Consider the following 14,760-nt stretch of genomic DNA (forward strand, 5'->3'; position numbering starts at 1 on the left):
CAGTGCACCAATGTGACCTGTCATTTGAAGTTACTACATTCTTCATCACTTGAAACTGTTTTGAATCGTGCTAATACATGCCTCCTGGCCCCCATTTCATCTTCCTTGTTTAAGCCTAAAGCAACCAAAGGGTGAGCCAAAGGTATCCTTATCCTGCTGCACTTGAAAACTGTTTTATTTACCTTAGTGGGAAGACATGTTAATGCTGCGTTTTCTGTTTCACCTCAGATGAGAATAACACATGCAACCATAAACTTGAAGACCTTATTCAGTCATTTGGGCAACAGCATAAGAAAAAAGAAAACAATGAGGACACATATTGCAGTGCTGGAAATGGGGAAGATGATTGGTCAGATACTTATCATATCAGAGAAGAGGAAGCAGATCAAAAGGACTCTGACAGATTATTTGCTGACCAGTTGCCTGACCTAGAGATACTCGGATTGAAAGAAACCATTATTCATAGCAATGAATTTGACAAAGAAAAAATTGGGTTACGGAAACGGAACATAATTGAATGACAAATGGTAATAACATTGATCTAAAATGCATTTTCAGTTCTTGTTTCAGGGGCATGTAACAGAATTTCTGAGTATTTGACATACGTCATTATTTCTCTGCTCTGTACTTTATAACCAATATGTTTGCAATATCATTTTTTTCTATTTAAAATGTTATTATAGAAAATACTGATTGTAATGTTTTTATGATGTTTAAGGTGTACTGTCTTCTGTTAATAGTTAATATATGAAATATTTGTATATATTGTTTTTTTTGCACATATTAAATTGATCAGAATACTATTTACATGTAGTGATGTCCATCTTATCTTTCCTGTCCCTGGATTTATTTTTTTAACGTGCACAAAATGGTAGCGCTCTGCCTAAGGTAGTAGTAAGAGAGCACCTTCATTGATATGCTATGTTCATTAAGCCATCCATTTGGTCCTGTTTATAAGGGGTAGGTGAAGAAGGAAGAGTTACCCTCATGGTGATTCTTATTCTTTTAATCCTTCTTCTCCAGCCTTTTCTAAGGTGATATCACTTGAATCATTTTGGTGCCAGGCCCCCACCACAGGCGTTCTATCACATACTTAGGCATTGGTCCAACCTATGCCTCACCACCTTTTCTGTCGCATGTCCTACATGTTTTCTCCAACATGGGGGTTATAGCCCACCATATGCTGTGAGGGGGTGGCTCCTAGGGTGTGTGATGCAGTGAAAGCAAGCACTAAACATGCTAGAATCACCATGAAAGTAATTTGTACTTATTGTTGTGTCCTGCTCTCCTCCTTCCTAACTGGTTGGAAGCTTGATTTTTATAGACTGCAAAGTTGAATAGAGAACAGTGGCATATGCTTTGACAAGGGTTTAAGGGGAGAAGTTGTGCAAGACCTTCGTCCGCCTTTTATGCAGTATCCTTCCTAGATGAAATATCCAAAAAGTAATGCTTACGAAAGGTATGAGGATTGGCCCACATATCTGCCATGTCAACCTCTGCAAGAAATCCATGTCTCTGAAGGCCATCCATGCTATCTTAGTTGTCGTGGAATGAGCATGAAGCCACTGAGGGGTCCACATGCCTCTTATGTTGTAACCTTTCGACAATCAAAATACTATTCACCTGTCCGTTGCAGTCCTACCTGCTTTGTCAGGAGTAAGTGCACCATAAAAAAGATGATTAGATTTCCAGAAAGGTTTTGTTTTATCTAAGTGGAATTTCAGGCATCATCTAGATAATACAAATTGTGTAGTATTTCTTCAAGAAAAGAAGCTTATGTGATGTAGGCTGGAAAACAGGACATGCTAATTCTGGATTTAGGTGAAATTCAATTAATGCATTCAGAATAATTGAAGGAACAGTAAACCGTACCTCACGGCTACTGTGGAAAGTAAACTATGGGCCATCCAAGCGAAGGTTGGAAGCTCTTCGGTGGATGTGGCTCCCTTTGAGGTTAGGTGATCCAAATCACATGGCGCTGGAGGCTAAAAGGTGTTGTGCATAATTTATATATTGGAATGCACTCCCATTAGAACTACAATCTGAACCTTCTTTTTGGACATTCCGCAAATGCCTAAAAACCTGCCTTTTCACAAAACCTCTAACCCAATGCTGAGTCCCTTGGTGACCTGTACTACAATGTAACTTGTTGTTCCAGTCTCACTTAACAACATAACTATGATGTTCTTCTTTGCCCTAAGCACGTTTACTGTAACCAACGCCCAGATGCCTCTGGGTTGGGTGCTCTTCTATAAATGCCTAAATAAATGAATAGAAATTATTTCAAAGTATCACAGTTATATAAAACCCATACATGCTTCATTGGAATAATTGTGTTACACATATCAGAATAAGTTAACATCGTTTATATAATTCAAATTTGGAGCAAAGACCTTTTTATCCATATAAGTTGATGAATAATTAATTTCTTTCCATTTTATAAAAATATTCAATTTTCTGTTTTATCTGTAGGCATAGCATCGGTTTCAAGGCGTCCCTCCAACCAAATTTTCTCTTGTTTCCTTAAGGACAGGGAACATTAGGAAAACATACTCTGGATTCGACATGTAAATTAAACAATCAACAAATCTGCTGTTGTTTCTTGATCCCTTGCAACATACACAATACTTCTATAACGGTTGTAGGTTCAGACAGGATTTCAGGACAAAAAGTATCATTTCTTTATCTAATAATTCACATGTAGATCTTTGAGTAAACCTGATCCCATAATATAATGTAATTGTTATATTATTTGTGTTTACTAAACAGCTGTAAACCTAACTCGCTTCCAAACTTTGGAAGGAGGGATTTTATTCAGGACTTCAAATTTAGGATTGGTAGAAACTCCTCCCCTTTCATTTCAAGATTAGTAATTTGCATTACTTTCTTAATAATTGTTTGCATTTCTTTGCCATATGGCCATTGCCCAGCATGGGGTCTGGCATGAATTCACATGCTCATGAATATTCCCTGTCGTCAGGCTGGGAATTCTTGGTAAAAGAAAAACAGTTTCAGTTTCACTTACAAACTGTATTTTGTTGGGTGTCTTGACCCACGTTCAAGTTAATATGCTACAACATTTGGTGCTGTGGGCTTAGAAAATCCAAGATGGCGGAAAAACCCACATTTGTGCCAAAATCCAGGAAAACCGCGCAGTTTGTGCGCACACCAAAACGATCGCCTGACCTTCCACCCACCAGTGTGAGCGTGAGGTGCCAGAAGCGCCATGAACAAAATCAGTGCTAAGGAATCTGGTGGTGTTCAAAATCTGTTATTAATGTCAAAAAGGGGTGCAATACTGGTGCTCACCACTACCAGAAAGCCGGTGTTTTAAAACCACCAGACACTTGTGTAAAACTGAACAAATGAACCCAAACCAGGCCAAAGAAAGACTTGCTAAGAGGTGGATACAATGTAAAACTATATTCTGAAATGACAGGAAGGAAGTAATTGTCTAATGTATGTATTGAAAATAGCTGGGTATGTCAGCAGCTTAAGTGAATTTGGGTTTAAAGCCACTAAAATGGAAATGTTTAGAAAAATGAGTGACCTACTTTTGAGTGTTACATAGGTTGCAATTGTTTAAATGTCATAGTTTTGAACGTAGAATCAGTGTTCTAGCTGCATGTGTAAAAATTGCAAGTTTGGTTTGAATGTAGAAAACTGGGAACCAAAGTGACATTTAGCTGAAGCCTGGCTTAAAGAGATTGAATTCTGCCCAACAACTACCCCCGACAGGAGTTGAAACATGATCAGCAGCTGTGTTCCCAGGCCTGGCTGCATTCTGCTGCCCCTGCCAAAAGGAGATGACACCTCTCTGATTGAATTAGGGGAGTGGCACCTGGGGACTGCAGGAAACTGAACAATGGGCCTTCCCTGGCCCAGGCAAATGTTAAATTAGGGGGGTCGTAAATGGCTTCCTCTTGGTAGGAAATGGGAGGGGCGCTGCATCTGTGAGCAACTTGAGTTGGGGGACGTGGACAAATCAGAAATTCCACCATGTGCTTTGGAAAACCACACCCCTTTGGGGCCATTTCTGAAAATCTACCTTCACGAAATCGTCCGTATCTCCTGAACTGTTTGATAGAAGCGAGATTCAACTTTTATTTTAAAGCTGAGATTCTAAGGTTGCCAACAATCTCTAAACCGACTTGCTAGTCCTTCGTAATTGCGCTCGATGCACGCGACTAAATTGCCGCAATTTGACACTTTGTTTAATTTCAGCCACGTGTAAAAATATTTGTCTTTTGCTTACATTACGGAATTCTGTTTTCAACCTGATAATCATCCCTGAATCATTGATAGGGCTGGCCTGAACTGATTTAAAGTATCTCCCACTCACCCTGAACCTCTAGAGGGAATTAAAAGCATGTTTAGCACATTTTTCACTTCATTGCCACCACATTAAAGTATTTTGGGCCTGTGTTATTAAAAATTATCCCTGGTGCTCTCAGCTTGCTGGGGGGGAATTGGAACTTTGTATTGCATTTTTGTTGGTATTCTTGAAGACTGTGTGCTCTCCTTCCATTTCCTTATATTGCATAACGGGGGGGAGGGAATTGTCAAAAGAAAAAGCGATCACATTATCTCTTGTTGAAATCATATCAAATTATTTCTCTGTTGCATTCTGTCCCACCTTGCATTTCCTTGAACCATATGAAGCATTCTCTGCTACCTTAGTCCTCTGTTCTTATTCATAAGTAACCAAGAACTGTGCTACTGTAAGATTAGCTATTGCTAATTGCTGCTCATATTCACAAGTGTGCTATCAATTATCAATTTATTTATAAACGTGTGATATATATCTATTGTTTAATTTTTCAAATAAACCTTTTTAATTTGCAAAACAAAGCTACTTTTGGGCTCAGTGGGGTCAGGGGGATTCTAAGAGAGGGGCGTTATACAAGGGTTCATCATCCAGATTATAACTTGTCGTAAAAATATATAAGGGCTTCCCTTGAGCAATCCCAGACAAGGCACTGACTTGGTGGGAATGCTTGATTGGAGACATTAACAGAGTGGGGGCTCGTAGCCGGGTATCCTGGATTAGATCTATCACTTGTGCAGATTAATACAGTGTGCTAACTGACAGGATATATAAATTCTGTTGGATCACCACACCGTGTTACACTGTAAAAACACCCCTCAAAGGAACGGTCTGTTTTGCAAAAGAAAATACAAACTTCTGTAAGTCAGGAAGGAAATCAAGTTCCAGAATGACGACCTTGGTAGATATAAAAATAGCCAGAGAACACCTCTTACATAAGCTATTTTTGAGAGGTGAGTGGGCTCATCAGGACCAGGCGGTCTGGTTGCAGGCAATCGCACCCCAGATCACTGAAACAGGGTCAGATATATGAAGAGATTGTGGTCCCTTACATGTGGCCCTGAGTGAACTATATATGGCCCCTAAGGCCAAGGATGAGCACAACAAGATTGCCAGGGTAGCGACATATTTATATTTACATATGGGAGCCATACAGGACAAATGTGCTGAAGGCCAAGATCTGGCAAATAGGCAACTGATGGCATTAGAGAAGGCCCAATCTGACCTGGTCTCTTCTGAGCAGAGGCTGCAGAGGAGCCAGGAGTCAGAACATGATAGTAGGCAGTATATTATTAAAATAAAGGAGGAAATGGATATCCTGCAACAGGAAAAGTCTGACCAGGATAACATATTTCTGGCCTTGCAGAAGGAGTACCAAGAAGGTTTGGACGCCCTACTGCAGAGCCAGAAAAAGCTGGAGCAACAACTGGACTTCAATAGGGCATGCGCAGAGCAGGTAGACACCCTGCAAAGCCACCTAGATAGGGAGAAGACAGAGAGCAATAAACTGATTGAAAGAACTGGATACCCAGGCAGAGTTTGAACAAGAACACCAGAAAGCTGTGCCTTTCAAAGGCAGAGGGACGACCTGGCGGCACAAATGCAGGCTCTAGTCAGGAAAGGGACACCTTAGGCCAGGAAGTCTGCCAATTAAAAGAAAAAAATTGAAGGAAATCACCTGGCCCTCCAGGGGCTGGGTGACCTCCAAAAAGAGCATCAGAACTTGTTAGAGCACATCAGGAGGGTGGAAGATGCTCTGGCAAGAAAGGAGCAGGCCAGTAGGGATGGGACTCAGGAGGTAACCCTCCTGCAGCAAAGACTAGCCCAGTATTCCAGGACCAACCAGGAAGCGCAGAAAGAAAATTAAGCTCTCTGTCAGCACAATGATAGGCTCCAGCAAAAGGTAGCCATTAGGGATGTAACAGTATTACGGTATACCGTTAAAGATACCGTGAACCACTTAATTGAACAATCATAACCGTCACATTGTTTATACCGGTATACCTTTCATACCGTTAAGTGTGCTTTTCAATCTGATTTGGAAAGGCTTCATTAAGCAAGTGCTGTGCAGTCTTGGTCTTGCACTGTTGGATGTGCTGTCTGCCAAGTAGTTTCAATTGGAGCAGTTTTTAATGCTATTCCATAAACCACACGTGCCTAACACAAAATCAATATGTCAGCAATAGGAAGAGTAAATACAGTGCCAAGAAGCAAAAGGGTTTACTTTGGGTTGCCGGCTTTGGGGTTTATATATTTATAATGGATATTGTTTTCTAAACATATGAGAATGGGGGATTTCCCTGGTTCTATCATTGAATTTACATATAATAAGTCACACTGCGAAATGTACTCCTCTCTGTGGGTATTCCCTGCTGCCATACCAAAGGGTAACATGTCTGTGATTACTGAACACCTTTTGGCCCGCAAGTAAACGAAAGGCTGTAACTTAAAGAGTGTGCATGTGTGTGCGCGCACAAGCATATACTACCATCAGAATCCATTGATCTGTGGCATGCAGGTTATCAAGATGCCAACATGTTCATCTTCACCAGTAGCCAGTGGGGGAGCTAAAAGCCTAAATGACCACTTAAGAGAAGCTATTCAGTTTGCTTTGCCAGTCGCAGGGCTCCCCCCCCCCCCCGCTCCTATTCTCCACATGTGTGTGTTTGGTGGAAGCAAGGGGTGGCATTTCAGTGGAAAGTATGTTGAAAAGCCCAATTCTGGGTGCCTGGTTTTGTTTGTGATGATAAATCTGACAATTTATGACCTTTTAGAAAATATTTGTTAAGAGTACTTAACTCCACCTGCTGTACCGCGATAACCATGATATACCGTCATTTCGCAAGAAGGTTATTGTACCATCATAAAACTAATACCGCGACACCTCTAGTAGCCATGCAGGAGAGACTGATAGTCTAGTAAGGCCTTAACTGAGGAACTGAAAGCGCAGGCTCTTGCATTGCAACAGGGAGCAGGGGCTGACATAGATGAAGTTCGCTGGGAAAGGGAAACACCTGAGCATAACCTCAGGAGCCCTAGTACCAGAGGCCTTCATCTCTCCCAGTCCTTGGACTCTGCCAACCCCATGTGCCCTGGCGCACATGAGCACAGGGCCACAGGGAGGGCAGATTACTATCCAGCCAAAAGTATGGGGTTCATAGGCCAGTACCTCCCAGGAATGGATGGGCGGGCATCCGAGTATGGGCACCTAAGCACAGTGCTATTTAGTGGGGAACCCCAGGAGAGTAGGCCCACTAAGGGCATCCTGAAAACCTCCGCCCAGTTAGGTCAGTGGGGTGGGTACCCATCAAATCCTGGCAGCAAGGAGGGATCTGAAGACTCCTCTGAGCGGCCCAGGACACAGGAGACCAGGTCCCCACATTCTGCCAGCCATTCCCAGGCTCGCAGAATCCGGGAAAACCTGGAAGATCAGACGGGCACCTCTGGGAGCAGTGCCTCTGAGTCAGAGGATGAGTGGACCAGGGTTACCCGAACCAAAAAGGCAAAAAGGGCCTTGCTTAAGGACCCCTTAAAGCAGATCAAGGCAATAAGGAGTGTCATCATCCCTTATCACAAGAACTCCAAGTATTCTGTTTGGGAACACTTGGAGCTCTTTGAGCAAATGATGGAGACTTTCCATTTGAAGGACAGCAGTAGCTGCATTGAGAATGTAAAATGGACATTCTCCCCAGAATACTCCATTTTCTTTGCGGGGCTGGAGGACCAAAATCATTCAAGATGGTCCACCTACAGGGCGGCCATCTTGAAACATTTTTCTGTTCACAGAAATCCCCAAGAGGCTCGCAAGGCAGCCTACAATTTGCAATGTGGGGAGGATCAAGCCCCACAAGAATTTGTGCAAAAATTGAAGCGTGTCTTTGCACAGACCACCAGAAGGGTGCGCACGGACAGCAGAGAATTCATCAACACATTTTTCCATGCTCTCCCCAAATACATAATGACCCAGCTTGTGAGAGATTTTCACGAGAAAAGATCTTTAGACTGGGTCATTGAGCAGGCCACCCGCAACTGAGTTGCAGAAACCGGTGGAAAATAAGAATCAGCCCAAAAACCCCCAAACCGTCCGCACCCCTGCTGCTGCCAAGGTGGCAGAGGTAAAGGTTTTAGATTTGGAGATGGGGGGGGCCTAAAAACCTGCCTGCACCGAACAATTCACAGCCCAGAAGGCCCACGGACCAGTCACAGACCGGGAGTCAAGGAGGTAATCCCACAAATGGGGTCCCTCGCTCCCCTGACTATGTAAGTCCCCGCTACAAGGGAAACAGACCAATCCTGGGTTATGTATGGACTCCTCCAGCCCAAGGGGGGGGATCCAGCCAAGCACCTGACCCAGGGAACTTCCCTCCTAACTTCCCACAGGAGGGCAGAAATTCCCCAAACACTGGGCAGAATTTTTTTTCCAGGTATCCACCCAATTTCCAACCCCAAAACCATCCATCCTTCTTTCCCCGATTCCCTGAGCCCAGACAACCTAATCCGGGAGAGGGGAGGCCAAGGGTGGAGGGGTACCCAAATCTTCCCAACCCACGGTATTACCAGAGAAGGGATAGCTACCCTTCCCGGGATCAGCCCAGGGGAGAAAACAGAACCCTGTATCAGCCTGGCACGGGATCTGGGTCAAATACTGAGGGCTCAACAGAACCCTCAGATGAGCATGCCACCGCAGAATGCCCCAAACTCTGGGCCTGGTGCTCCAGAACAATGACAGGGGCAGCACCTGATAACCTACCGGTTCCCAGGGAGGAGGCACAAGAGGAAGGGGGGTGTCGAGCCTTGGAGGAAGCTGCCTTCCCCACATGTAAAAAGCCCCTGGAAACCCAGGAACCGGAAACAAAATCTCCGACCCCTGCCCTGAAAGTCTGCCACCCAAGGAGCAAAGAGGAGGTAGGAGAAACAAAGGACCCAAACAGACCCATTTTGTGGAGGAGGTACAGGTCTTCCAATTTGAGGGAGAGGGATCCTCAGAGGATCCTGGGAAAAGGATCTTCTCCTTCAGAGATGGGGGAACTCCTCCCAAGGAAAAATGGGTCCCAAGGGATTCCAACCTAGACTGGGTAGATGTGGGGATTGAGCTGTCGCCGCCCATCATCCTATCCCAGAACCAACAGCATCAAAAACCCCTGGTTCAAACCCCTCCTGGTGACTGCCTCCAAAAAGGGGGGGGCGGCCCAGAACCGGAACCAGGGGAACCTAAAACCGAATCAATAGACTGGGTAGATGTGGGGATCGAGCTGTCGCCGCCCATCATCCTATCCCAGAACCAACAATACCAAAAACCCCTGGTTCAAACCCATCCTGATGACTGCCTCCAAAAAGGGGGGGAGGCCCAGAACCGGAACCAGGGGAACCCGAAACCATTTCCAGTTGCCAACTTTTTCTTTCAGAGTCCCAAGGCTCTCCACAGAATTCTGCCCAAATGTCTTCTCTCTCAATGTCCAAAACCAGAAAGTTAGCCCACCAGTTGTCCAAAAATGTGCATTATCTGTGCCCCTTTGAGGAGAAGGAGGGAAGATATTATGCCCCGGTACAAGTACAGGGGCAGGGTACAATGTTGGCACTGGTGGACACTGGATCCCAAGCTACCCTTCTGTCCAGAAGGACCTTTGATGAACTAAATGCAGGAAGGGGGGAGAAATACCAGTTTCCTCTCACCTCTCTTCCTGGACAACTGCAGAACTTTGACGGGAAGGAAATTCCTGTCGAGGAGACTGCAGATTTGGACGTCAAAATTGGGCGACACAAGGTGAAACACCCGGTCATAGTAGTGACTCCAGAGGGCACCCATTGTTAACTAGGGAATGACCTCCAGAGAAGGTTGTCGCCCCTAATAGATTGCGTAAACAAGGTCCTCTGGACCCAGACTAGCCGACCAATAAAATTAAAACAGAGTGTCAACCATGTTAGTTTAAACGGCACCTGCCACATGGTTGAACAAAAATCTGACCAAGTAGAATTTCACTTCCAGAACAACCAAATTCCAGACGTGACAGTAATAGCATAGGACAACAGACTGGTGATGGGGGGTCCTCTCTATTTCTGAAAATCAACCTTCCTTCCAGTTTAAGGTGGTATTCCACACTGGAAGGAAATGCTCTGAAATTCTTTACTAATCCACCATCAGACATTCCCACTCCGATAGTCCAGAAAGATGTGAAATCAGCTCAGAGCCTGGCTGATATTCAGCAAATTGGAGAGCAGTTGTTCATCCCTGTTCAGTTAAATGATGGGAAGGACTCCGCTCTCGCCCGAGTGTGTGTGTGAACAACGGTAAGATCTTCATCAGCGAAGCCATGTTCCGCCAACTCCCAAAAGATCCAGCCATTCCCGCATTCAAACTGATAGACAAATGGGAAATGGACCTGGAAGCACCTAATTCCAAACATCTCCTGCCAAGCAGGTGTATGCTCAAAATCTCCATTGGCAACAAGAGCGTAGTCCATAATTGTTGGGTCGTGCGAGACGTCACTGCCGCCTTTTACTTAGGCAGTGACATTCTCAATCGTTTTGCCATTAGTTTGGACCTAATGAAATTCAAAGCTTAGTCCCGATTAGCGGACAATCCCATGGGCTTTGATGATCCAGAAAAAGCATTTAGGTCAGCTCAATTGCTACCTTATGCAGTTGAAATTCAGATTAAAGAGGAAGTCACCATCCCAGAAAGGACACGACAATTCTCCCTGGAAGTGAAAGTTAAGAGGACAAAAATTAAAAAACCCTGATGCTTATATTCATCTAACTGCTTCTCTCCAACAGCAAGGGTTGGGGGTAAACCCAACACCATTAGTCAACATAGAACATGACACCATTCCAATAGAGGTGGATAACAGCGACTTAAAGAGTATTGCTCTAGCCGCGGGCACCGTAATTGGAATGGCGGTTGATGACCGACATTTCTCCATTAATTTAGGAAATTAACTGTTAGGACCAATCCCCAAGGACTGTTTTGACAGTGACAGTGATGACAATACAACACCAGACAGGATATTTACCCGGCATGGGGGGAACTTCCTGGTGTACACTTCTTGCCCTTATGGTAAGGAAGATGTGACTTGTGACTTCAGAGGGGATGAGGTGATTTTCCAGGTCCATGAGGGCTGCCTTTCCCACCTGAAGCCTCCGGTCCAAATCAGCACTCTGACCAGGGACTTCTCCACCCAGCTGGAGGAGGCCGCTGAGATAGTAAAACCAGAAGTCTTTCCAGGCTTCAGGCAGATGGTGGAAGAGAGTCAACCTAGCTGATGCCTGTGTGACTCTGGAACAGAAGCAAAAGTTGAAACTGGTTTTCTTGGATTTTCAAGATCTCTTTGCGGTAGACTCGTATGACTGTGGTCGCACTGACATCCACACAACACCAATTCCCATGGACCCTGGCATGACTCCAGTGTTTGTGAAGCAATATTGTTTGCCCCTCGCATCCATGGAGTCCCTTACTGAAATAATTAAGAACCTTGTTTCCCGGGGAATAATCCGTCCAGTCCACAGCACCTTCAATAATCCGGTGCTGGGAATATTGAAGCCAAACGGCCAGTGGAGACTCTGCGCCGACCTTAGGGAGCTCAACAAACAAGTGCATACTTCCTGATGGCCTCTGGCCTACATTGACCAAGGGCTGGCCCAGATTCAGGGGTCACAGGTATTCACTGCAATATACCTGACCAATGGAAACTGGACCGTGCCTGTCAGTAGGGAGGACCAATACAAACTGGCTTTTACCTTTGGGGGCCAGCAGTACACATGGACCCGAACTCCCTTCGGATACCTCAACTCCGGCAATGAATTCAACATTTTCCTACATAAGGCCATGCCCGACCTGGGTGCGAGGGGTAACCTGGCTTATGTAGATGATGTCTTCATCAAAAGTTCATCTGTGGAGGAGCATATAGCGGAGATCTGTTATGTTCTGACACAGTTGAGAGCCGCCGGAGCAAAACTTTCCTTTCAGAAAGCACAGTGGTGTAGAACCCGTGTAAATTTTTTGGGGCATGAGATTACTCCTCAAGGTCTCTGTCACCAAGAAAAGAAAGTGGAAGCACTTCAGAAACTGAAGGATCCCACAACTCTGCGGGAACTAAGGAGCCTCCTTGGACTGACTAATTACAGCAGAAAGTTCATTGAGGGCTACGCAGAGATCACTAGACCCCTGATTCATCTTTTGAAGGGGGGGGTCAAGTGGGAATGGGGCCCAGAACAATCGGAGGCAGTAAGACAACTCAAAAGAAGCCTCTCACAAGCACCTTGCCTAGCTTACCCTGTCAGAAACAAGGAGTTCTTCCTGGAGACAGGGTTCTCTAATACGTGCTTGACGGCAGTATTATACCAAAAGCATGACAAGGTCAATAAAGTAATCTCCTATGCGAGCAAAACTTTATCCTCTGTGGAAGAAAAATTCAACGATTGTGAGAAGGCACTCCTGGCAACGGTGTGGGCATTGAAGAATTACCGCCCATTCATCCAGGGGGAACACATCATAGTGGAGACTCCACACCAGCCTCTGCAATATCTCCAAAGTGACAGAATCCGGGCCGGAAATGTGAGTAATTCCCGAAAAACTTCCTGGATTCTGTCAATGCAAGGCTTTCCTGCGGAGGTCAGATATGGCCAAAACAAGAAGAGTCCCCTCGCGCAAGGTCTGGCTGACTTGCATAATTGTGCCAGAGAAAACTGTCTCGAGGACGAAAGTCTAAAAATCAAGGACAACATGGAGGCATACCTTAATTACCCACACAAGGTCTTTGAAGAAGACAAGTGTGAGGGAATGCCCACTGTCTGTGTATGGATGCTCTTACCATGTTGAAAACAACGGGGAAAAAGAACTGGTGGCCGGCGTAGGGAATGCGTGGGTGAATGAGTCTCCAGAACTCTCCGCTGGGTACAAAATCGGTCCCCGAAGTAGTTAAGTAGCAGAGTCGATGGCTGTGCATCAAGCCATCCTCACTGCTGTCGAACATCAACTCCACGAACTGGTCATAATCACAGATTCAGATTATGTACGGAACGGGTTCATGGAGCACCTGGTCAATTGGAAAACCAGAGGCATGCAATGTGCTAACAACAAACCCTTGAAACATGGGAAGTTGATCCAAAACATTGATGATCTGGTCACATCGAATGGGATGACCATCTACTGGAAAAAGATCAAGGGTCATTCCAAAGTAGAGGGACCAGACAAAACTGGAAATGACTTAGCTGATCAGCTGGCCAAAACCGAGGCCATCCAAGGGGATCTAATAGAGATTGAGTACCTGTTGGGGGAAATCCGGGTCACGGCTATCACTAGGTCCCAGACAAATGCTCACAACGATCTTTCAAATGCACAGTGGAGTAAGGAGACCCCTGATGCTGATTTAATTACGGCTCAGAAGGGGGATCCAATAATTGGTAAGTTTTACCAACACATTGAGGGCCCTGAGAACTTTCCCCTGACGGATACCGATTACATTGGGAAGGAGGACCTTAGAGTGTTGATGAAATGTCCAAACATTTTCCGAATCCAAGACGGTTTGTTGGTAAGGAAATCCCAAGCTGGCCATGATCAGTGGGTGGTCCCTACCTCATTCCGAAGCCTGATGTTAAGTCACGCCCATGATGCGGCCACCGCCTGTCATAGGGGGTTTCACACAACACTTGAGATCTTAAGAGAGGTTGGTTACTGACCACACATGGGGCAGGACCTCGACCAATACTTGAAGGGGTGTCTGGTGTGTGCACAATTTCAGCCATCATCCCTCACACACCGTGCGCCTCTCCAAAAGAGGGGGATGACACTGCCATGGTCCGATTTGCAAATCGAATTCATAGGCCCTGTGATCTGCTCGTCTAGAGGAAACAAGTACATGTTGACAGTCACATGCTTGTTTACCAAGTGGGTGGAATGTCTCCCGGCCCCAAACTGCAAGGCAGAAACAGCAGCTGCCCTGATGATTAACCACATCTTTTCCCGTTTTGGTCTACCTCAAAGGATTGAGTCAGACAGAGGTAGCCATTTTATGTGGGAGATACTGGGGGAGATTATGTGGGAGATACTGGGGGTCAAAAGGAAGCTACACATTGCTTACTCATAGCATGATGATATGTTACACAGCCGACGCGCGTTTCAACCTAAGTCTTTTTCAAGGCCAAATGGGTTTGATGGTTGGGTTTCCAGATGGAATGGACTGGTCCTCCCAAGTGTGGGTGCCAGAGGGCTGATTAGCCGTACTTGGCCGGGTTCGGCAATGCTGGTGTGTGGAGTCGTGGATCGGCTGTGTAACATATCATCATGCTATGAATATTACATTTACATCCAATGATGCCTTTCATTGGTGCTGATTACAACAAGGAATAAACCTAAAAATCTCGTGTTTGACACACCAACAACCTGGACCATTTATTTATTTTTGTGCAAACTGCCTACGAACAAACACTGGACTATC

General features: G+C 45.2%; 1 protein-coding gene across 2 annotated transcripts in view; it reads left to right on the plus strand.

The window, feature by feature from the left end:
• The window catches only part of LOC138514114 (resistance to inhibitors of cholinesterase protein 3-like), an 819,949-nt gene extending 819,146 nt beyond the window's left edge, over positions 1-803 (plus strand). The window contains exon 6 of one of the 2 annotated variants that reach the window (XM_069629409.1): positions 229-803. In XM_069629409.1, the coding sequence (XP_069485510.1) occupies positions 229-521 (293 nt within the window). In that variant the 3' untranslated portion in view covers positions 522-803. The remainder of the gene's footprint in view (positions 1-228) is intronic. The other variant, XM_069629410.1, reaches the window with a different exon arrangement.
• Positions 804-14,760: the final 13,957 nt, after the last annotated feature.

This window comes from Ambystoma mexicanum, chromosome 12, assembly GCF_040938575.1.
Source record: "Ambystoma mexicanum isolate Mex_15411 chromosome 12, UKY_AmexF1_1, whole genome shotgun sequence".
Classification (NCBI taxonomy): domain Eukaryota; kingdom Metazoa; phylum Chordata; class Amphibia; order Caudata; family Ambystomatidae; genus Ambystoma; species Ambystoma mexicanum.